At 34.0% G+C, this 22,996-nt stretch overlaps 1 protein-coding gene and 2 long non-coding RNA genes across 3 annotated transcripts; 1 reads left to right on the forward strand and 2 right to left on the reverse strand.

Moving 5' to 3' along the window:
* The first annotated feature begins 1,785 nt into the window (after nucleotides 1-1,785).
* Nucleotides 1,786-2,295, forward strand: LOC126681819 (uncharacterized). Its single transcript, XR_007641388.1, has 3 exons — nucleotides 1,786-1,834; nucleotides 1,923-1,992; nucleotides 2,207-2,295. It is a non-coding gene; the product is annotated as an uncharacterized LOC126681819 (long non-coding RNA).
* Nucleotides 2,296-3,379: 1,084 nt separating this feature from the next.
* Nucleotides 3,380-4,322, reverse strand: LOC126670986 (E3 ubiquitin-protein ligase SINA-like 10). The gene is made up of 2 exons (XM_050364672.2): nucleotides 4,131-4,322; nucleotides 3,380-4,036 (listed from the first exon to the last, which is right to left on the reverse strand). The coding sequence occupies exons 1-2, from the start codon at nucleotides 4,218-4,220 to the stop codon at nucleotides 3,380-3,382; spliced, it is 747 nt and encodes a 248-aa protein (XP_050220629.1). The 5' UTR covers nucleotides 4,221-4,322.
* Nucleotides 4,323-10,953: 6,631 nt separating this feature from the next.
* LOC126681815 (uncharacterized) lies at nucleotides 10,954-11,617 on the reverse strand. The gene is made up of 3 exons (XR_007641387.2): nucleotides 11,516-11,617; nucleotides 11,292-11,426; nucleotides 10,954-11,037 (listed from the first exon to the last, which is right to left on the reverse strand). It is a non-coding gene; the product is annotated as an uncharacterized LOC126681815 (long non-coding RNA).
* Nucleotides 11,618-22,996: the final 11,379 nt, after the last annotated feature.

The following is a 22,996-nucleotide window of genomic DNA, read 5'->3' on the forward strand; positions in this document are numbered from 1 at the left end:
AATTTTAGAGGGAGATTTAGGATTTTTTTTAGAAACTGAGCGTGTAGTAACCATTTTGAGAAAACGAGTATGAAATTAAAAAACTGAACACGAACAACACTAAGTAATCGTGGATAAGCAGTTAAGTAAACAAAATTCAAAAACGAAATGGAACGGTTAACAGAGAAAACGAAGGAAATTCAAACATGCAATGACAGACACAACACCTAGATTAAAGAGAAAGGATTAATAGCTCTGAGATAATTAAAATGTGTTTAACGGTAAAAAAGGGAACAAAAAAGTACTGGTTTGCAATAAAAAGGAAGCAGAGCGTAAAAAAGATGAAGGTTGGGCCGCGTAGTGCTGATGAGAATATTTAGGGCTTTTGACGTGCTGGGCCTAATTTCCACTATGAGGAAATTAGGCTGACCAACGGACAAGCCCAATATAATCTCAATAATGTGGCCCGGTCATTCCGCTTATAAAAGTAGAGGAACTTGCACAATAATTAAGAGTTTAACTTTGATAGGAAATAAAATTGAACAAAGGATCACTTTACCCCCGAACTTGGCACAAAGTATCAAAAATGTCCAAATTAGCAAAATCGGATCACTTTTACCTTGAATTTGTCAAAACCGTTTCAAAAACACCCCTATGCTGATGTGACACCCTAATTGGAGAGTGAGATTCTAATTTACTCTAATTAACTCCAATTAACCATAATTAACTCCAATTAACCCTAATTAACTTAATCTAATTAAATATTTAACCCTAATTAATCTATTTTAATTAAAACTTTAATTTAAATTTTAAAAACGATAAATTCATCGGGTTTTGTTTACCCCACCGCTGCCGCTATCCGTCTTCCTCCACCTCTACCAACCACCACCCAAAATTCATCAACCACCGCCCAAACCCAACAACAACCGCCCGAAACCCACCCGCCACCCATCTCAATTTCTCCGGCGAACCCAGATCTGGGTTCGAGTCGGTTCGTCTCATAGAACTGAGTTTGTCTCTCAGAGACGAACTCAGCAGCTGCTGGAAAAGATTTCCGGCAGCTGCTGATTATAATTTTAAAAAAATTAAAATTATTTTATAAAAAAGTATGAAAAAGTCCTTCATATTTTTAGTTAATTTAGTTTTGATGTATAAGATTTTAAAATTAAATTTTTTTTAATTATTAGGGACTAATTTATAAAATATTAAAAAAATTAGGATCATTTTAAATATTTCACCATTAAAAACCACATAGGAAAAAAAAAGGGCTTTTTATATGAAATACTATTTTTTTTTCAACATTTACTTTTTTACCAGCCCTTTTAAATCCTTACATTTCATACCAACTTTTTTTTCTTTTATACTACTTTTTGGGCTAATAATCATGGACAGTCCTCGACCTTTGCACCAAGCTTCCCTAAACCCCCTCACCTTTCAAAAGCTTCACTAAACCCCCCTGACCTTTATGGCGGCGCCATTCACGGCCCTTCTGAAAAAAAAACACAGAATCGCGGCGCCGCCAACGATTTAATCGTTTGCATGCGTTTTCCTCGCCACCTGTCGACCCACGTGACCTGTCCTCTGTCAGTGGCAACAGTTCCTCCCTCTGACATGCCGGTTGACTTTTCAAATTTTAAAATCAAAAAAAAAAAATTAACCGACTGAGTTAATTTTCTCTCTCTTTTTTCACCTTCTGACATACTCTTTCTTCTTCATTATATTTGTTTTTGAAATCAGTCTTTTTCGATTTCCCATCTCCTCTGACCTAGACGTTTGTCATCGTCGTTTGGTTGCTCTTCATTTTGTCTCGTTCTGTAGTTCGCCTGCGTTGCATTTCGAGGAAGAACAAATCCGGGTATGAAAAAAAATGGTTGATCAATTTTTGTAGAGTTACTGTCATGTGCACACATTTTTGGTATTGATATCTTTATATGGTAAAACAGGCTAAGAAGATAATGGGAAAAGAAAAGATCTTCTTCGGCAGTGATGAGACGAAAGGGAAGAAACGGCCAGGTTCGAATTTTAATTTTAGTGTTTAGGGTAATTTTGTTGGTTTTTGGGTATGTGTTTTTGGGTACTTGAAATTGTGATTTTAGGTTTATTGTAAATTTTTAGGTTTATGGGTATGTTTTTTTGGGGGAGTTATTCTCAAGTTGGTTGTAAAATTTGTTGATTTGTTTTGCGTAATGTCTGTGAATGAATGTCTCTATATTGTTTGTTTGAACAGCCCGTACTGTGGAAGTGGATTCTGAGATCCTGGAAATTGTTCTGCACTATGATGGAGAATTTGGAGAAGGTGGTTATTTGTGGGACGAGGTGTGTGCAAGATGTTTTGACATTTCCCAACTGTCACTGAATAGACTTGATTTGTGGGCCAAAAAAATTGGAGTGCAGAGGCTGGTTATGTATTATTGGAGGCAGCAAGAGTTGGACTATCATCGAGGGATAAAACCTCTTGAACATGATAGAGATGTTGAGGAGATGGCAAGGGCTGGACTAAAAGAAGGTGTGGTTGATGTCTACGTTAGGTACTTAACCTCTGATGATGTGCATAATTTGGTGCCTGAAAGTGGACCCAAGTTAGAATTGAAAGAAATTGAAGAAGATGGTGGTCTAGTGGAGGCAGTTGAAGATGCTGCAGGAGTTGAAGAAGATCCAGGTGATGAAATATTGTTGCTAGAGTGGTACGGCACTGAATATGAGGGCCAAGTAGAAGCCTTGGAAGTGGAGATTGCTGCTGCTGAAGGCCCATCTGATGTGGCTGAAGGTCCAGAAGAAGGGTGCAGCAAAAAACAGAAGAACAAATAAAAATGGAAGAACAAATAAATGTAGTGTTGTTTTGTTTTTCCGGATATGTTGTTATTTTATTTTAAAACACTTATATGTTTTTTATATCTGCTATTTCATAATTTAGCATTGTTTATTATTTCCCGATATTATGTTATTTTATTGAAAGACACTTATATGTTGGAAATTTGATAAATTTAATTTTAGAAAAATGAAATATGTATGGTTCATGCATGACCACTGTCTTTCATTCTTATACTTTTGTTCACATAAGGTCTCTGACATTTTAAAATGGATTGAGCAGTGGACCCTGATATTTGTTACTCTGGACAAAAAAATGTACATAAAACATATAGAACATACATTACTTACATTACTTACAGAACATGTAAACTATAATTCATAAAGACATATAAACAAGCATAAAAGTAAGAATAATAATTCACTTCATTAAATATTCAAACATTTCAGAACGTTTAGACAAAAATTACATTAACATCCATCTTCACTAAAATTAACCCTGAACAAGAACAAAAACAAGAACAAAAATATCCATCTTCACCAAAATTAACCAAAATAAACATAAACAATGCTACATAAACCAGTCATCCTCTTAAGCAAGCTCCGGTGCGCGATAAACACAAAACTCCATCTTGATCAAACCGTCAGCAAAAAATTCGTGGTCACTATCAAGAAGGAACCCTGAAAAAGAACGATAGTAATTGCCGGTGCCTTGAATGTTCTGGGTAGTACTGTGAAACTTGTGACTTGAGTTGGCATTCACTTCAATTTCATAGGGGCAGCATCCAGCTGCTAACGGTCCAAGACAACAGATTGTAAGAATATTCCCATAAGAACACGTTGTGTTGTTCAGAACAAACACAATGTCTGTATTTTCCTCTTGGAGAATAAAGAAATTATCATTCAGCCGAACAGAAACAGGAAATTGACGACCAAAAACAAACGGCTTCATAAAATCTTTATGCATCACTTTACAGTGAGCATAAATCATTTCAGAGGTTCCCTTGACATTGCAAACTTCAATGGGGCATGAGCACTCTATGAAAGAACAGAACTTTTCGTGGTTGATCTTTTCGGGGTACCTAACAGTTGCTGGGCATCCATAATTCTTGAACGAGCAACAAACTCTCAAAGAGTCAGCAACATCTTCAAGAATCCGGTTCCTCATTCTTCTGATAGGCAGGGTGCAAGAATGGCACTTCTGAGTCTTCTCCGAGCATGAGTTGCATGTTGCATGCCCATTTTCACACTAAATATAATTACAGAAAAAATACAATTATTAAACAATACAATTACAGAAATAAATAACAGTAAACGGTAAAGATAAATAAATGGGTAAAAACCTGAATAATTGGAGTTGTTAAGGGTTCACAGCATATTGGGCAATCCATGAGTTCCATATTAAGTGAAGACACAACAATATTATCGGACATCTTCTGGTTATTTTGAGAATAAGAACAATTTGTGTACTCTGAAATGGTTGAATCAGTTGCTGTGGTTGCCTATTTAAATAAGTTACCATCATGACTCTTCAATTTCTTTACATGCCCTTTGTGGATGTAATGAATTAGTGGTTGTAGTTAACGAAGAGGCTGCATTGGAACAATACAACTGATGGAACGGGTGTAATGAAAGGGTTTCTTGGAAAACCCATTGCTAATCTTTGCCATTAAGTTTTCATTTTTTTGGCGGTTTATTTGTCTGTGAAGTCTAATATAGCCCTTGACATTTCGACCAATTATGAAAGACAGCACCTGAACTTATATTTAATTATGAAAGACAGCACCTGCACTTAAATTTTATAATCAACGACAGTACTGTAATTTAAATTTTTGAATCACACAAAGTTTTCCCAACAAGCAAATTAAATGAGTTTAAGATAATACAAAAAATTATTGGAACGCAGTTTACTAACAACACTGCACAAACACAAGCCATTGTCACTTAATAGAAAATGCATCATTTTTTCTTCAAACAAGCAACGGATAAACTGCAACCGGCAACTGCAAATGCCACAAAAAAACCAAGCTTCATGATCTTGTTTTTCCTCTCCATGTCTGAGCACTTGACTTCCATCAGCTTGACGTGTTCCTTCAGAGTGTTTATCTCCATAAGTTGCAGACCACTATCCTGGATCATAAGCACATTTTCTTCGTGGTACATCTCAATGGACTCATTCAATCCCGCGAAGGCCTCATTAAGTTGCTCCAGTTCGTCAGTTTTAGCTGCCACCTGAGTATGGGCACGAACTAGTTCCAGTAGAGCTTTGTTGCGTTCTTCAGTCATGCCATTAAGCTCACTTTTCAAATTCCTGACCATCGTCATCTGATAGGCCATGTCGTTATCCACCCACGCAAAAAAATCGCATTGATTCTGTGTAGTGTAGGTCAAACGACAGTTAAATGGCAACAAAGGAAGATTAAGTTTTAAAAAAATACTTACATTTCTCTTCGAAATGCCGTAAAATCTAAAATACTTACATTTCTCTTCGAACAGCCGTAAAATCTCCGTCCTGGATTTCGTTCGGTAGAGGAAATCTGCATACGGCATGGAATTCCACAGTCGCACACAACTTGTTTAGCTTGTCCTTCCATTGTCGTTATGTCTTGGGAGTGGAGATCTATGGGAAGGCTGATTAGAAAAAAAATGAGACGAGGGTTTTCAGAAAGGGGTTGAGTGTTCAGTTGAATAATGTGTTGCACCTTCATTTATGCAGGGTTCAGATTTGCTTTTTGTTGTCAGGTGTGACAGATGTCCCTTTTTTAATTTCTAACGAACCTTTATTGTTTTAATTATCAAGGTTAAGTACGTTAATTGATAATTCATTAAAAGTTGAAGTACCGTGGTTGATCCTGAAATAAAAGAATGAGGACCGTGGCCGATATTTAAAACATAGCATAAGTACCTTAGTTGATTATATAAAAGGTTGACCTTATGGTTGCTAAAAAACAATAGACAGACATAAACTGTTATAAACTGTTATAGACGTGACACCTTTCCATTTGTGTCGATTTTAGGGTTCTTTCTTGTGTCGATCTCCTAATTATGGCCGAAGGATTTTCAGAAGAGGATTATGTAGATGGATTCCCTGTGTGCAATGTTCCTAAATGCAAATGCGGATTGCAGGCGAAGGTCATGGTGTCTTGGACTGAAAAGCATCCTGGGAGGCGATTCTTTCGATGTCCAAATGCTAAGGTTAGTTGTATGAAATTCTTCTTCTTGTGTAAAACGGCAATTTTTTGGGTTTCTAATTTGGGTCATTTGGATATTAGGGTTTGTAAAACGGTAATTTTAGGGTTTCTGATTTGGGTCATTTGGATATTAGGGTTTGTAATTTTAAGGGTTTCTGACTCGATTCATTGTGATTTTAGGGATTTCTGATTCGATTCGTGTGGATTTTATTAGTTTTAGAGATTGTGTTGATTCAATGTGTTTGTATTTTTTATATGGCATTTTCTAAAGCCAACTGTTGTGTATAGATGCGGGTGAATCGATGCCCCTTCTTCATGTGGTATGACGAGGAATATGCTCCTCACCTGAAGCACATGTTGTATACTATGAAGAAATCAAATGGAGAGCTACAGAAAAAGAAGGGGAAAAGCTCAGAGGAGATGTATTCGAGCTGAAGCATTTGATTGACAGAGCAAGTATAATTGATGCAATTGAAGTGGAGGACGAGCTTATTAAAGCTGCTAACAAAATTGAGGGGATGGAGCTGGAGCTAACAGACTTGTATGCTGCAAATAGGGGACTGCAGATGGAGATTAGAGAATTGAAGAATGAACTCACAGCTGCTCGGATTAGAGAAAAAAAATAGGGGAACTGAAGGCTTATAAAGCATTTGTGAAACTTGTCTTATTGCCAGTGTACTTATTATCTTATGAACTTTTTAGAATGGTTGTTTGTAAGCTTATGTGGTTGTTGGAGAATGACTGTTTTAACCATATTATTATGTAATTGATCGTTTTATTATGTAACTCAACTTTTCTGGTGTTATTTTGGATTCTGAAGTCTTTAGTTGAGTACTTTTATATTAAGAATTTTCATGTCTGTACACTGATTCATGAATTAATTACATAACATTCCTAAGTTTCATAACATAACATTCCTAAGTTTCATAACATAACATTCCTAAAACTACCACAACATTGTGGCTCAAAACATTCTAAATCATGGTTCAAAATACTGCCTATGTGCACCACAATAATAATTAACAAAATAACTACCACTAATCCATGTTCCAGCACTACGTTTTTTTGGATCTCTTCCTCAGGATGTTCATGTATCTAGAGGGAACATCTTTAGCTCTCCGCTTCCCTTTTCCTTTTTCAGCTTGCGTCGGGATAGGTTGGGACGGAGCTCCATCTTCAACACTGCTCCGTTGGCTGTTGAAGGCATTCTCTTCTGCATCACCTGGGTGGTTCTGGTCTGGTTGGCCTTGGTCAGCAACCGGAGGTTCCGCCGGAACTGCTTGATCCACAAATGGAAAGGTGTCACGTCTACTCGGTGACCTATAAACGACTTGACTTGTACCCTGCCATGGAAAGACACAGACCGAAAAAAAAATTAATGGAATAATAAACCAAAAAACTAAAAACAATAAAACCACACATTCACTTACATCCATCATCCAGCGGAGGGTGACTGGAGAGTCATGAAGCACATGTTATCGTTCAGCAGACTGACCACCAGGCTCTCTTTCAGCAGACTGACCACCAGGCACTCTTTCAGCTGACGGACCACCAACCTCATGAGTTGACTGACCCCCACTCCTCTTTAGGCAACCCCTCTTATTGTGTCCAAATTGACCACATAAACTGCACGTCATTCTCATATTTCCTTTCCTTGGCAACTTTTCCCTACCTGCAGCGGCTTCCTTGGCTTTTTCAACCCTTTGTTTCTCTAGTTCCTCCGCCTCTTTTTTCCTGGCCGTTGGTATTCTGCCCCTCTTCTTCTTATGTACTGGGGATGGTGGGAGTATGATATTGAATGGCTCAGGGTCTGTTTCCCACATGTCTGGCCCATTCATAGGGTTGATTACATAGCTGTATACCCTCTGATACGTAGCTACACTGTAGCAATCATCCACAAACTCTTCAGGCCGTTGATTATTTCCATATATGCATGGTGTAGCGTGCGAACATGGGATTCCACTAAGCTGCCACCTTCGACATGTGCATGTTCTGTTAGCCAAATCAACCACGAACTGGCCCCCTGGGCCCTCTACCTGCCACTGAGGGCTACCACCAGGATCTGCGGTGAACTTCCAACCATAATCAATGATTTTAGCCAGCTTCTTTCTGATCTTTGGGCACAGCTCACTATCCATGTTTCCCCCAAACTTCTGCTTGTCATTAATCCTCTTCATAAGCTGCGTCCTTATCATTTCGAACATTGTCAACACTGGCTTCTCTCTTGCAGCAAGTATGTACTTGTTGAATGCTTCAGCCAGGTTGTTTAGGAGGATATCACATTTGACTTTCTCTTTGAACAGCGCTCTACACCAGTGTTTCCTGTCCCTCTCTTTGATCCATTGGTAGCCAGCGTCATGTTTGTCTTCCAGAGCTTTCATTGCTCTATCCATGGCTGCTTTGTATGTTGCTGTTCCAATGTTCCAGATGAAGGGCTTCATGTGTTGCGTGTGAAATGTGCTCCTGAAATTGGCCCACAAATGCCTCCAGCAAAATCGATGCTCTGAATATGGGAACAACTCCTTCACAGCATTCAACAAACCCTGCACAAGCGCACGAAATATAATCACCCATGCAATCAATAACACACCCTATAGTTTGTACATTATTCACCAAAGGACCCTGATCTTAATGTAAAAAATCTAATACAGCACATTAATCAAGATAACTACAATCAACTAAGATTGTTCAACCATGGATTGTACCTTTTGTTTATCGGACATGAAAACAGCGGCATTCGTAAGGTGCAGATCAGCTGATAGTAGCCCAATAAACCACATCCAGGTGTCAGTGTTCTCCGTTTTAACCCAGGCATATGCTAAGGGGTACATACAGTCGTTTGGATCAATCCCTGTTGCAGAAAGAAGTTGACCCCCGTATTTACCCTTCAACCAGCACCCATCCAGACAGACAAGCTGTCTCATCCCATTCACGAAGGCCTGCTTCAACCCATCAAAACATACATACATTCCCTGGAACTTCCCCCTTGCTTCTTTAAACTCCACCGTGCTGCCTGGGTTGGTTCTCAAAACCTCCCTCTTATAATCATACAGCTTCCCATATTGCCGGTCTTCATCACCCTCCAATTTGTCCAATGCTGCCCTTCTTGCTCTTCTTGCCTGCTGAATGCTTATTGATTGTTTTAGGTCCGTCTGAATCTTCTTCACAAACACTTCAGACTTATATTCAGGTTCGTTTCTAAATTCTTCTAAGTACTTGTCGGCGAGGACTGCACTAGTCAGGTGGAAGTTTTTGCTCACTTTAGGACATGTATGGCGCAGATCAAGGGTCTTCACTCGGAATGTGTTGTCATTGGGATCTTTGAGGTGCAGCTTTGAGGCAAACACGTAGAACTTACATTTGCTCTTTGAGTAGCACTTTGCCCTCACCCTTGTTATCTCATTTACAGGGAAGTGCAGTTGGTACCTGTGGTGTATCCCCCACTCACGGCAGGCCTTCTTAAACTGCTCCCTGTCAGTGAACAACATCCCAATAGAGAAAGTTGGACCCTCATGGTCGTGGTCTTCATCAAACACATTAAAATCCTCCCCCCCCTCTTCTTCTGAATCTGAAATAGATCTATTACCATCAGACTCTACGTACTCTGAATCACCACCCACAGTGTCCTGGTGAATTGTTCTGTCAACACCACCAGACTCAAATTGGGCTTTACCTTTGGGTCTCCCACCAGCCCTGTTCTGCGAAGCACCAATATTCTCTTCGTTCTCTTCATTCTGTTCATTCTCTTCAGGCAACTGACCGTTTGACCTCAACTCGGTAGTCAAATCTTCATCACCATCCAAGATGTCATAATCAGGATCCACAATGTACTCATCTAGATCATCATCCCAATCTTCAACCCATTCATGTGAATAATGAAGCTCTTCTTCAGTGGGCATCGGTGGCTGGTCTTCACTTTGCCTTTGCGGTAATTCCCTGTTCTGGTCCTCAAATAAACCCTCAAAAGGGGGCTGATGTTGGGTCTGGAAGAAATTGTCGAAGTCCACATCTTGAGTTTGTTGAGTAGGACCCTTATCATGCAGCCCCTCTCCCTCATCCATGTGCGGCCCATCGTCAGCCCCCAAATCCTGAGCTTCCTCATGTGGCCCCTGAATTGGAACTTCTTCCTCTTGTGGCCCATGCTGTTCACCAGCCCCAGCCTCAACCCCATTCACTTGCCAATCTTCAGCAGCCCCAGCCTCAGCCTCAGCCAAATCCATAGCCACATCCATAGCCTCAGCCTCAGCCCCATCCATAGCCCCATCCATAGCCCCAGCCTCAACCTCAGCCCCATCCATAGCCCCAGCCTCAGCCCCAGCCTCAGCCCCATTAAGTTGGCAATCTTCAGCAGCCCCATCCCCCTTATCATGGCAATCTTCATCAGCCATCTGAACGCTTGCCTCTTCATTTGCCCGCTCACCAGCAACCTCATCATTCCCAGTGTCAGTTTGTCCCAAAAAATCTCCCCCTTCATTCCCCTGAGCCTGCGTATCTCCCTGGACCATAGAAGCCCCTTCACTTACATATTCACTTACATATGGACTCATCCATGACCCCCCACTTTCTGAAGGACCTTCACCCACAGCCTTGGTACCCAGTGGTTTACTCCCACCAGCCTTGGTAGCCAATGGTTTACCCCTTACTTTTTTCACGGGAGTGGGATACACATAAGCTAAATCTTTGGGGTTTGGTATCTCCTCAATTACAACATGTGGGGGCGAGGGGGGCGGAGGGACTAAAGACTCAATGTCTTTAACGGTCAGTTTCCTAACATAGACATCCACTTCTCCATCCCTCTTCCCAGCACTTGCCATTTCCATAACATCATTTTCGTGATTTATCGGTCTAATCCAATCATGAAATTCCTTGTCTTTTTCTTTCCAATAATAATCAACTAAGCCCTCAACTTTTTCTCTTTTCACCCATCTATCTAATTTCTTCATAGTCATACTAGACACAGAATAAATGCCGGTGAACACTTCCCCATCATGGTAACCCCATTCCCCCAATGCCCCATTAATATGAAGGTTGATTTGAAAAAATTCAAAACCTGGTGACACTGCAAACAGACAAATATTTAAACACACCAACAACCATCAAGCAACACAAAAAGAATAGTAAATGCCAACCAACAGAAACGTGAAAACAATAAACAACTCGTACAAAGATTAAACAAATCAAACCAACTAGTGGTCCTACAGCAGTAAACAAACATAAAGCAACTTGTAGTCCTATGTCCAAAAGCGGCTAATAAATCAATGCATAGAATAACAAACATTTACAGAAACCAAAGTACTATGTGGTCCTACATACCTTCCACCACTTCGTCACTATCGCTCTCATCCATTAAACCCCATCCAGCAGTTCCAGGTGGTCCCGTTCGTTCTCTTTCCTTTGATTTTCCTTTTCCTTTCTTTCTCATTTTTGTAATTCTTTCACTATAAAAACCTGTGACACAGAGAGCGTAAATACACCACGTTAATCAAACCCTAAACCACATGAACCAGATAACAAGAGTAAAAATCAATCTTTCTCACTCTAAATTTATGTTTTGTTCCTTCGTTATTTTTTCTTCTTCACAATGCAAAAACACAGAAAGCACGGAAGATGAACAGGCAATCGAAGAAACAATGGCGGTGTGAAAATGAGAGTTTCAGAAGAAAAAAGGGAAGAGAAGGAGTTTCAGAAGAAAAAAGGGAAGAGAAGGATGAAAGAGTATGTCAGAAAGAAGATGAAAGAGAGATAAAAGTTACCGAGCGGTTAATTTTTTTTTTTTTGATTTTAAAATTTGAAAAGTCAACCGGCATGTCAGAGGGAGGAACTGTTGCCACTAACAGAGGACAGGTCACGTGGGTCGACAGGTGGCGAGGAAAACGCATGCAAACGATTAAATCGTTGGCGGCGCCGCGATTCTGTGTTTTTTTTTTCAGAAGGGCCGTGAATGGCGCCGCCATAAAGGTCAGGGGGTTTAGTGAAGCTTTTGAAAGGTGAGGGGGTTTAGGGAAGCTTGGTGCAAAGATCGAGGACCGTCCATGATTATTAGCCTACTTTTTGAAAAAAACTTTACTTTTTATATTAATTAACATTTTCCATCATTTTCTTTCATCATTTTTAATTTTTTTTCACCATTATATTCCTGCACTTAATATTTATCACATATTTTAATTTTATTTTTTTTTTAATTTTTTTAACTTTTTTAATTTTTTTTTAATTTTGACTTTTTTTTACTGCTGATGTTTTTCGTCAGTTTTAATATCGACATGAAATCAACAGGAAATCAACAGGAAATCAACATATGTAATAAATTCACTAATTTAAATTTTTTAATCTTTTTTGCACTAATTTTTATTTTTTTAACATTTTTTCAATTCGATTTCAAATTTTTTATTTTATTTTACATATAATGTGTTCTTTTTTGTTAATGTTAATAAATCAAGTAAATATCAACATAATATCAACACAATATCAACATAAGATCAACATTGTAACATTACAATAATTTAACATCATTATTGTCTTCTTCGCCGATGATAAAATCAACAAAATATCAACCAAAAATCAACACAATATCAACACTGTAACATTACAATAATTCAACATTATTATATGTTTTCTCCTTGATTCTACCATATCATTTTCTAGTCTCAATTTAATTTAATTTAATTTGTTTAGTTAATTTCGCAGACAATATTATCTTATTTTTCAATGTTAAAATATAAAACAATCAGTTGATATCAGCATAAAATCAACAATACTGTAACATTACAATAATTCAGCAATCAATCATCATCAAGAAATCGTTATGTAGAATAAAAAAGCGCAGAAACACAAAAAATTTGCAGAAATAACATAATTTTATTCCATAAAATCATAAAATTATTCTACATAACATGAAATGAGTATTAGATTTTTTAAAGATACTCTTTATACATGTTTAATGGTGAAAAAACAGTAATAAATAAACAAATTACAGATCTGAAAATAAAAAAAAGAACAAAAATTTCAGATCTGAAACCAAAACGATAAAAGAAAGCTAACGGCGAGACGAAGGCGGAACAGCGGAGGCAGAACGACGAAAATGGAACTGCGGAGGCAGATTGATGCAAAGAACAAAAGGTGAGTTGAGAGAGAAAAGAGAGAGAAATCTGAAGAGAGAGAAAATAATCTTGTTTATGAGGGTTTGTGCTATTAGGGTTCTATTTAGGCTTAATCACTCAAAAACCACTCAACTTCAAACTTTTTTTCAATTCCATCCCGACGTTGAAAATTTGTCAATTTTACCCACTTTTAAATTTTCCGTTTTCAATTGTACCCCAATATTTTAACTTTTGTTATTTTTTTTACTTAAATGATGAAATCATTCAATTAATTAAGTTTAAACATGAAATAAATTCTTTTTTATTCAAAAAAGTACAAATACTCCTTTATTTTTAAAAACTAACTAAAAACCATAATCAAATTAACACTAATTTAAATTCTTAATTAATTTAACTAAATTTAAATAAATTTTAAAAATATAAAATTAATATATGCGAGACATGGAGAATGTTTTAAACAAATTTCCAAACGCAGACGTTAATTTAATTTTTCAGGGTACAATTGAAACACAAAAATGCAAATTAGGGTAAAATTGACAAATTTTCAACGTCAGGGTATGATTGAAAAGGGGCTAAAAGGTCGGAGTTTTTTTTAAGACATTAGGCCTTCTATTTATATGAATGGTATAAAAGTAATATTTTTTTTTGTATGTTAGTTTTAAAATGTCAAATATGAGTCAGTATAAAAGTAAATCAAACTTGAATGTTGGTTATTTGAGTAAAAAGCACAAAAAAAAAACCACCTCTAAAACCAAAGAGTGTGGCTCACTCTCTTAGGTGAGAGTGGGGAGGGGGGGGTTTTGTACCAAATTTGATAAGTTCAGGATAAAAGTGATCCCGTTTTACTAATTTGGACGTTTTTGATTCTTTGCGCCCAGTTCGGGTACCATGTTTACGGAAAAACAATATTTAAGTAAATAAAAGAAGGGCAAAGTTATTTGGCCAGAATTTATGTGGACCGAATTTGACCACAAACATTTGTTAATTGCAAGTAGGGGCTGCGGCAGATTATATTTATACATAACCCCTTTCAATGAATGACATGTACTTTATATAAACCTTCTATTTGCACTTCATATAAACATGTCTGATGCATTTATTATACCAGATGAACAATTTAATTTAAGAAAAAAATACTACTGCTTTTACAAGTCTAGATTATAAAATAAAATAATTTTTTAATAAAATAAAATAAAAATTTGAACATTATCACTTGCAACTAATTATGTAGAATTTTAATTAAAAAGAATTAAAATATATTTAAATTTTATTTCACTTTAATTTAAACAAATAATTGTAAAAATTATTTTAAAATTTAAATTTAAATATATAAAATAAAATTAATTAATTGAAATTTAAATACTTCAAAAATTATTTAATTTGCAAAATGATCCTTTTCAAATTTTTGATAAAAAAAACAATTTATCATTTATATATTCCCAATAGGATCAAATTTTTATTCCCACTACAATTAACTCGGTGGAACTATCCCGATACTCATCTTGATCGTTGATTTGAGAAGTGGTATGAATTAACTCGGTGGAACTATCTCGAGACTATGCCACATGGTATTGGTTAACTCGGTGGAATTATCTCGGGACCTTACCATTTAAATTAACGAAGTTTTGTGATGATAGGTTTTGAAGTAGTTCAGTTCGTTTATGTTATAAGTTTAATATTAGGGTTTTGATCGGATCTAATGTTTGGATTGTTTTGTCATATGTTTATGCAAATTTATTTTGTATAATATCGTAAGTAAATGTGAACTCACTCTGTGTCGATTGATCCTCCCATAGTGTTTTCTTTTCAGGTAAATAGCATTTTGGTATGGCGGACTTTTATTCTTGTTCTAGAAGTACTTTTGAAATATGAAAAGGAAAAGAAGATTTCAATCGATAGAGCTGCAGTTGTCGAGTCCTAGTGATATGTTGTATCTGAAAAACAGTTTGATTGTATCGCTTATACTCTGATGTTTAGTATGATTGTATCATATTGTATTTTGTATACCGTTTGAGTTTGTTAAGGTTTGAATCATATTGTATGTCGTATTGGATGTATAAGATGATATTGATCGTTGTTTGATAGATGTCAGTCGTATAATTTAATCATTCAAGGTGAGTATAATTTAATCATTTAAGTTAAGAAAGAATGATGTAGTCGTATTAAATTGTATAAATGTGAAATTTTTTCCAAGTTTTATAGAATAATATTTTTTGTTATTTGTTGATTTTACTTATATTATATTTAGTATACAATTGGGAACATGTGTTAAGAGAATTAAAATATTATAATACAAAATTAAAATATTAAATAGTGGCAGATATAATTACATCCATGACATCTCATCAGTGACGTATGAGAAATCCGTGACATCTCAGTGACCTATGAGAAATATTAATTAGGGGCAAACTGTTAAAAATTGTCAATTTTTTTTAATACCAAATTAAAATTGAATATGAAAATGAAAATACCTTTTTTTTTCAAGGAAAAATTGCACCATATTTTTATTATGTTCATTTAAATATTTAAACTTGCTTGTTTTATATCAACCTAATATTTGTAACCTGTTATAGCAAAATTTGCAGGTTAAATAAAAATATATTAATGAATTGATTTTCAAATTTTTACAAAATATTTTTTTAAAATTAATTAGTTAATTTTAGAGAAAATAATAAGAAAAATCATAAATCATGATTCTTTTTCATCAACTACCATCTTAGCGAGAGTTGTTTCTTTATTATCAATTAGTACCACAAAACCCATTTACTATTTGAGTACAAATAGAAGTTTTGTGCATAAATATAATTTTCTCTATTTATAAAGTATTTAAATCCTCAATCATGGGATTCATTTAAAATGGTTATCAAACTAATTTAGGAGGTGTTTGATAACCCAACTTATTACTTAAATTAATATATTAAGCACTTAATTGTTTTAAGTTGGTTTGATAACTCAAAAAAGTTCAACTTAACTTATTCAGTTAAGTCACAAACCACTTAAAATAATAAGTCAAAAATTTTGACTTATTTTTTTTACTGAAAATATTAAATTATTAAATATTAATTTTATCATTCAATAAATTTTATATATTTAGTATTTTTAATTATTACTCATGAATAAAATTATTTTATCTCATATATATTAATTTTTTTTATTCTTTTCAATATCATAGTGAGCGTATTATACTTAAATCGACACTAAAATTTGCAAATTACTATATTCTTCATTATGAATATTTTATTTTCTATTTTTATTTTTATTTTTTTAGTATATATGTCATTTATTTAATATATTCGCTCTTAAGTATTATTTGGACTTTCGTTTGTAACACATAACATTAATTATCAGATTTAAACGGTTTTTCAGAGGTTTAAAAACTACTATTTATTTTAAGGACTAATTCTCAAGTTAAAAGGGTGCATCATTATATCTTTAAGGACTGATTATCAACATATTCAACTAAAATATATAATTTTTATTTATAATATGTGTAATATTCATAATATTATTTAAATATTATTTATTTATATTTTAAAAATTATTTGTATTTAGTAATTTTTTTAAAATAGTTAATTTTTAAAGGTTTCATATGCAAATATAATAATTTCAATAGTATTCAGTAATTGCAGAATTGCAGTTATCAAACAGACTTATTTAATTCAGCACTTAAAAAAATCAGCGATTATTATTTTCAACACTTAAAATTCAGCACTTAAAATTCAGCACTTAATTTTCAGTTTTATCAAACGCCAATAATACTTTTAAAATAGCTAAAATATTGCTTAATTTAGATAAGATACTTCTAACTTAGCTAAAATATTGCTTGCCAAGAATTACATATAAAAAAATATCCTAATAAGTAGTAAAATTTACGTAATTTAAGAAGTTACGAAAGTGTAAATATTAAATTGTGTTTGTATTTATAAGAAATTCAAGCATCTTTCTTTGAGAAGATAAATTAAAAATAACCAATGAAATGTAGCTCAAATGGTATAAACGCTCAGCAGAAAACTGCTAAGGTTGTAAGTTCAATTCTTTCCACAAGCGCTCCCCCTCCCTCAATTATTAAAAAAAAGATAAATTAAAAGTAGTAAATTTAATTTATGTTAGAAAAGGTTAATAATATTTGTATTTATAAGAAATTCAAACATCTTTCTTTTCAAAGATATATTGAATATAATAAATTTAATTTATTTTTAGATAGTAATGTTGCAAGATCAAATATTTGATGATGCCACACTTTTGGTAGAATTTAAAAACTAATGGATAGAAAAGGGTCACGCGTCTACGCAGCACAAAAATAATATTCCAATTGAAAGGCATGCATTTTAATCTATGTCTATAGTATATAAAAGTTTATACAGAGGAACAGTCAAATTATTAAATAACTCTCGATAATTAGGTATTCCCTCCGTTTTAAAATAATTGTCGCTTTAGCCATTTTCACACGAATTAAGAAGACAATAAAAATGTCTAAATTTATAAGTATCTTTACTAAATTAATACTTTTTGAAATTTGTTCATATTAATTATCATGAATCATTATTTGTATATTTTGTATTTTTTTAATGAATTAATGAATAATATATATGAAAAAAATAGCAATAGATGTTTTTTTGACCTTCTAAAATAGCAAATATTATGAAACAAAAAACTTTCTTAAAGGGACAACTATTTAAAAACGGAGGGAATATTAATTAAAAACCTAATTAATAATTTTATAGTTATCAATCAATTATTTATAAAATAAAAAAATTAGTTTAATTATTTATAATATCCCATAAAATTTTACATTATTTTTCGATAATTTTCGACAATTCCGGTCGTTTTGAAGTAACTTCAATGATAGCGGTTTGATTCGAGTTGGTTCGGGATTGGGGTTGATCTAGGTTCAACCATTTTAAACTTTATTTAAAAAAAAAAGATAGATTCTCGTTCGAGAATTTTATGATTCTCGAACGAGAATTGTATTTGAGGCCTGGTCTCGAACAGTTTCGAACGAGAATCAGGCCTGAAAGACTATTCTCGTTCGAAACTTTTCAACCCTTGCGTGGGGGCATTTTCGTCCTTCGTTCTAACCTATTCCGACCTAGTTATATTCGAGTTTTTGACGGATTAGTGCCTACGAAAATTATAAAATTCCATTCTTGTGCCTGTGAAAAAATTAATTCCAATTTAGTGCTTGGATCCACTCAATCCGCGATCTAAAATCGCGGATTGAGTGGCGTGCCATTAATTACTAATTAGGGGCAATTCGCAATTCATGAATGCGGATTGCATTCTCAAATTATGGCAAACATTACTATTTGATGCTTAACTTAAACCAATAACTTATTTATTCCTTCTTGTTTTTGTCTCTATTATCAATAGGAAATATGGTTAATGATCGCCTCAATCCTTCATTTCTTTAACTTATACAATATTTCTTTTAAATTTTTCTTTTAACTTAACGATCAAATACTCGATTAAATTCGATTATTTACGTATTATTTAAGTGTAAAATTAATATATAGGTGTCCTAGGAAGTAGGTCGTAATTGTAGGAATTTAAAATTTAAATTTAAGAATTTAAATTTTAATAATCGGTGTTGAACGGAACAAATGAAATTTAGAAGGTAAATATATCAAAATCAATATATCAATGTACATCTCTAAATGTAGAGTCAAACGTTTCGAATAGAACCTCAAAATTAAAATGTCAAAATATAAAAATTTCGATGTAATATGGAAGTATATAAATTAATATATATATATATATATATAAAATATAATTTATGTGTGAGGCGAAAAAATTTAGAGATTAAACCAACCTTTTTTTTCTTTTTTTTATTATATATATTTCTTAACTTATATGCTTCCATATTACGTCGAAACTTTCAAATTTTGACATTTTAATTTCGAGGTTTTATCCAAAACTTTTGACTCTACATTTAGAGGTGTACATTGATATATTAATTTTGATATATTTACCTTCTAAATTTCATTTGTTCCGTTCAAAACCGATTATTAAAATTTAAATTCCTAAAGTTAAATTTTAAATTCCTACAATTACGACCTACTTCCCAGAACACCTATATATTAATTTTACATTTAAATAATACGTAAATAATCGAATTTAATTGAGTATTTGATCGTTAAGTTAAAAGAAATATTTAAAAGAAATATTGTATAAGTTAAAGAAATGAAGGATTGATGCGATCATTAATCATATTTCCTATTGATAATAAAGACAAAAATAAGAAGGAATAAATAAGTTATTGGTTTAAGTTAAGCATCAAATAACAATGTTTGCCATAATTTGAGAATGCAATCCGCATTCATGAATTGCGGATTGCCCCTAATTAGTAATTAAGGGCAATCCGCAATTCTAGATCGCGGATTGCCACCAGGCACTAAATTGGAATTAATTTTTTCACAGACACTAGAATGGAATTTTATAATTTTCGTAGGCACTAATCCGTCAAAAACCCTAATTCATTCTCCTCACTGCAGACAATCCATAGCCGTCTTCCGTTCACTTTTTCTCTGAAGTTTAACGCTCCAAAATCCTTTCCAAAGTTGTTGTCCTGTATGTGTTCTTAAACTCCATTGATTTCAGTTTTCGGTTTTGAACGGCATTCCGTAATTTGATTCGTTCTCTCTCGTTTTTAGATCGAAATCGATACCGTTTGTTTCTAGACGTTCTAGACTCGTGTGCCTTCGATCCCCCACCTCGTTTTCGTTGAACGGTACGCTATCGATCTCGTTCCATTCGCCGTACGGTTTCCGTTTTTGGAATTGCCTTAACTGTTCTTGAGATTATGGTTTCTGCCGTGATTCTTTCATTTCTTTTGGATTGATTTTTTCATCCTTGGTGTTTATAATCTCGTGGCTTACTGATTGTTAAACGTTTGGCTTTTAACTTATGGAATTTTGAAAGAAATCAATAAGGATTGATTCGGGTTCTTTCGTTTCCTTTCGTCGAAATGAAACTGTTACATGGTTGGGATTTTGAGTTATTGTTAGGTTAGGATTAGTGATATGGATTGAATTGTAAAGCTTGGTAAATTGATTATGTTTTGAAGGTTGAAATCTTGTTTGAGAAATGTTACAATAGCCATGAAAATGGTGTTATGGTTAAGCTTTCATGGTGGGCGGGGATGGTTCTGTTTTTTATAAAAAAGGATGGTCAATTGCCGTGTTTGGTCACCAAAAATGTGTTGCTTAAATCAATTAAATCCTTAAGTTAGATTTTTAGCATTTGTTTGACAATAACTTTTACAATGGTTTGAATTGATTTGTTAACTTATAAGTAATAATTGTTTGCAATTAAAGATAATATAATTACTCGGGTAATTATATTGGGTTTCGAGATTAAAAGTGGCAAAGGTACAATTTAGCCCCTAAACATTGTAAAACTTATTTATATTAAGTTTTTGATTAGTAACGTTATATTTTGTATTAATTATAAACAAAATTAATTAATTTGATTTTAACTATCAAATTGGCTAAAATACAATTTAGTCACTAATTGGCAAAAGTACAGTTTAGTCCCTAATTGGCTAAAGTACAATTTAGTCCCTGAACTTTTATAAGACTTATTTAATTAAGTTTTTGGATTGTAACTTGGGTTACTTGAAATTTAAGTTATTGAGTTCTGCTTTTAAAATGGTTTATTATTTTATAAATATAAACTCGGGTTTATATTTGATAAATGTGTTGAGTCGGGTTAGACTTGGGTCACCCGACAAGTGAGGTTAGCTTGGTAGTTATTAGTAACTCGGCTAACCCACTATTTGGAAATTAATTATTATTTAAAGTTTATTAAATAATATTTATAAATTGGATTTTAAGCGAGAACTCAATAGACTTATATTAATTGGACTTTATTACCTTTTGGGTATTTTTGTGTTGCTTTGGATTATTTAATTCCGACATGTTATTTGTGCTAGTCCTATGTGGTGTCTAATACTCTCTAGAGTTAGGGTATGTTTTTAATAATTATTTTATTTGTCTAGACCCGTCTATTGTTCGTGCTCCAAAAGCGAACCATGATTAGTTGCTTGCCGGTTTTCACGTGGATTAGCAAGCAGTGAGTTTGTACTTACTATTTACCGCTTTATTAAGTAAATTGTTATTTTAATATTAAATATATATACTGTACGTATATTTCGAACTGTTTTTATATTATGCCTTCTAGTTGGAACATGCTACCTAATGGGCATCATTAGGACTGCGTGCGCACCGGTAATGATCTGGGTAAGGTATTTATGGAAATGTGGTAACTCGGTGTGAGCGTAGCTCTCGGGACCAAATAGAGTAACTCGGTGTAGCACAACTCTCGGGACTCTGGATATGGTAAGTGTGGTCATGAGTAACTCGGTGTAACTCAGCTCTCGGGACCAGACCTATTGGATTATGTCTATTATTTAGAATTGTGGATTAGGGTTCCAACTATTATTCGTAATATCGTTATTAAATGTTTTAAACGGTTTGAAAGGTTTTCCACTTAATAAATGTAGATAGTGGTATAAACTCATCTCAGTATATCTGACCCCGTTGTTTTCCCAATTTTTCCCAAGGTTATGATCTGAGAGAGTCTGGTGATCTCCGCATTTACTTTTCCTCGGAGGTTCCATTTATTTTTGATAAACTGTAAAACTGTTTTATTCTTAGACCGCAGTAACTAGACGTCTTTATTATTATTATAGTTTTGTCAGATTGATCTGACTGATTATTTATTGCTCTGGCATGTTAAACGATTATTCCGGATTATTTATGTTAAGCCGAGTAAATACTATTATCGGAAAGCATGTTATTTTAATTTTTGAATATTATAACTGCTAGATTTAGGCTGAAGTCTCGGTTTCCCCCGAGCATTGGTTTTCTGCAGGTTTACGTGTTTATATGTTAAATGAAAGGCTAGCTACGGGTTCTGGTACTACATTACCCATACCCTAGCGCCGGTCGCGATTCATGAAAATGGGTCGTGACATTATCAAATGGTAAAAATATTAATCTATTACTACTATTTTAATAATACAAGAGATTTAAATTGTAATATCCCGTATTTTTTTAAAATTATTTTTTAAAATTTTAATTATAATTTTTCATTTAATGTATTATTATTATTTAATTTTATTTGAGTCGTTCGTTGATTCGGTTGTGGTTCGATTCGTGTTTGGTTTGTATTATTAAATTTTGGCGTATGCATATTATTTGTATAAATAAATAATATAAATTATGAATGCATAGAATCCATGCATGCATAAATTAAAAAAAAATCCATGCCTTATTGTTTTGTTATCCACGTAACTTTAGCCCATTTTTCTTTTGGCTTAATACATAGTTTGACCCTTGAACTTGTACCCTTTTACCCATCTAACCTCTAAACTTAACGTCTCACCTATCGAACCTCTGAACTTGTTAAATAATCCGATTTAACCCCTGAACTTGATAAATACGTAAATATTGAACCTCTCCGTGCCACCTGTCACTTGAAACATTCTAGAAGAAATTGTGTACGGAGGGGTTCAATATTTACGTTTTTATCAAGTTCAGGGGTCAAATCGGATTATTTGACAAGTTCAGAGGTTCGATAGGAGAGACGTTATGTTTAGGGGTTTGATGGGTAAAAGGGTACAAGTTCAGGAGTCAAACTATGTATTCAGCCATTTTTCTTTTATTAGTAACATGAGAGGCCCATTCCTTTATCTTCATAGAAAGTCCAATACAAATTGTTACAGACTCATCTTCTTCTTCTTTTTATATGCTTATGTGTCATCGTTATGTTTTTTTTCGTTTGTATTTCTTTGGTTTGTTAAATAAAACCCTAGCCGTCAAATACTCTAAACTCATCTGCGACGTATCATTCTTCGTTCCATTCGTTCAATCCGGTAAGGAATCGTCTGCACTTTTCTTGTTATTATTCGATATCGTAATA

Source organism: Mercurialis annua, linkage group LG1-X (assembly GCF_937616625.2).
Source record: "Mercurialis annua linkage group LG1-X, ddMerAnnu1.2, whole genome shotgun sequence".
Classification (NCBI taxonomy): domain Eukaryota; kingdom Viridiplantae; phylum Streptophyta; class Magnoliopsida; order Malpighiales; family Euphorbiaceae; genus Mercurialis; species Mercurialis annua.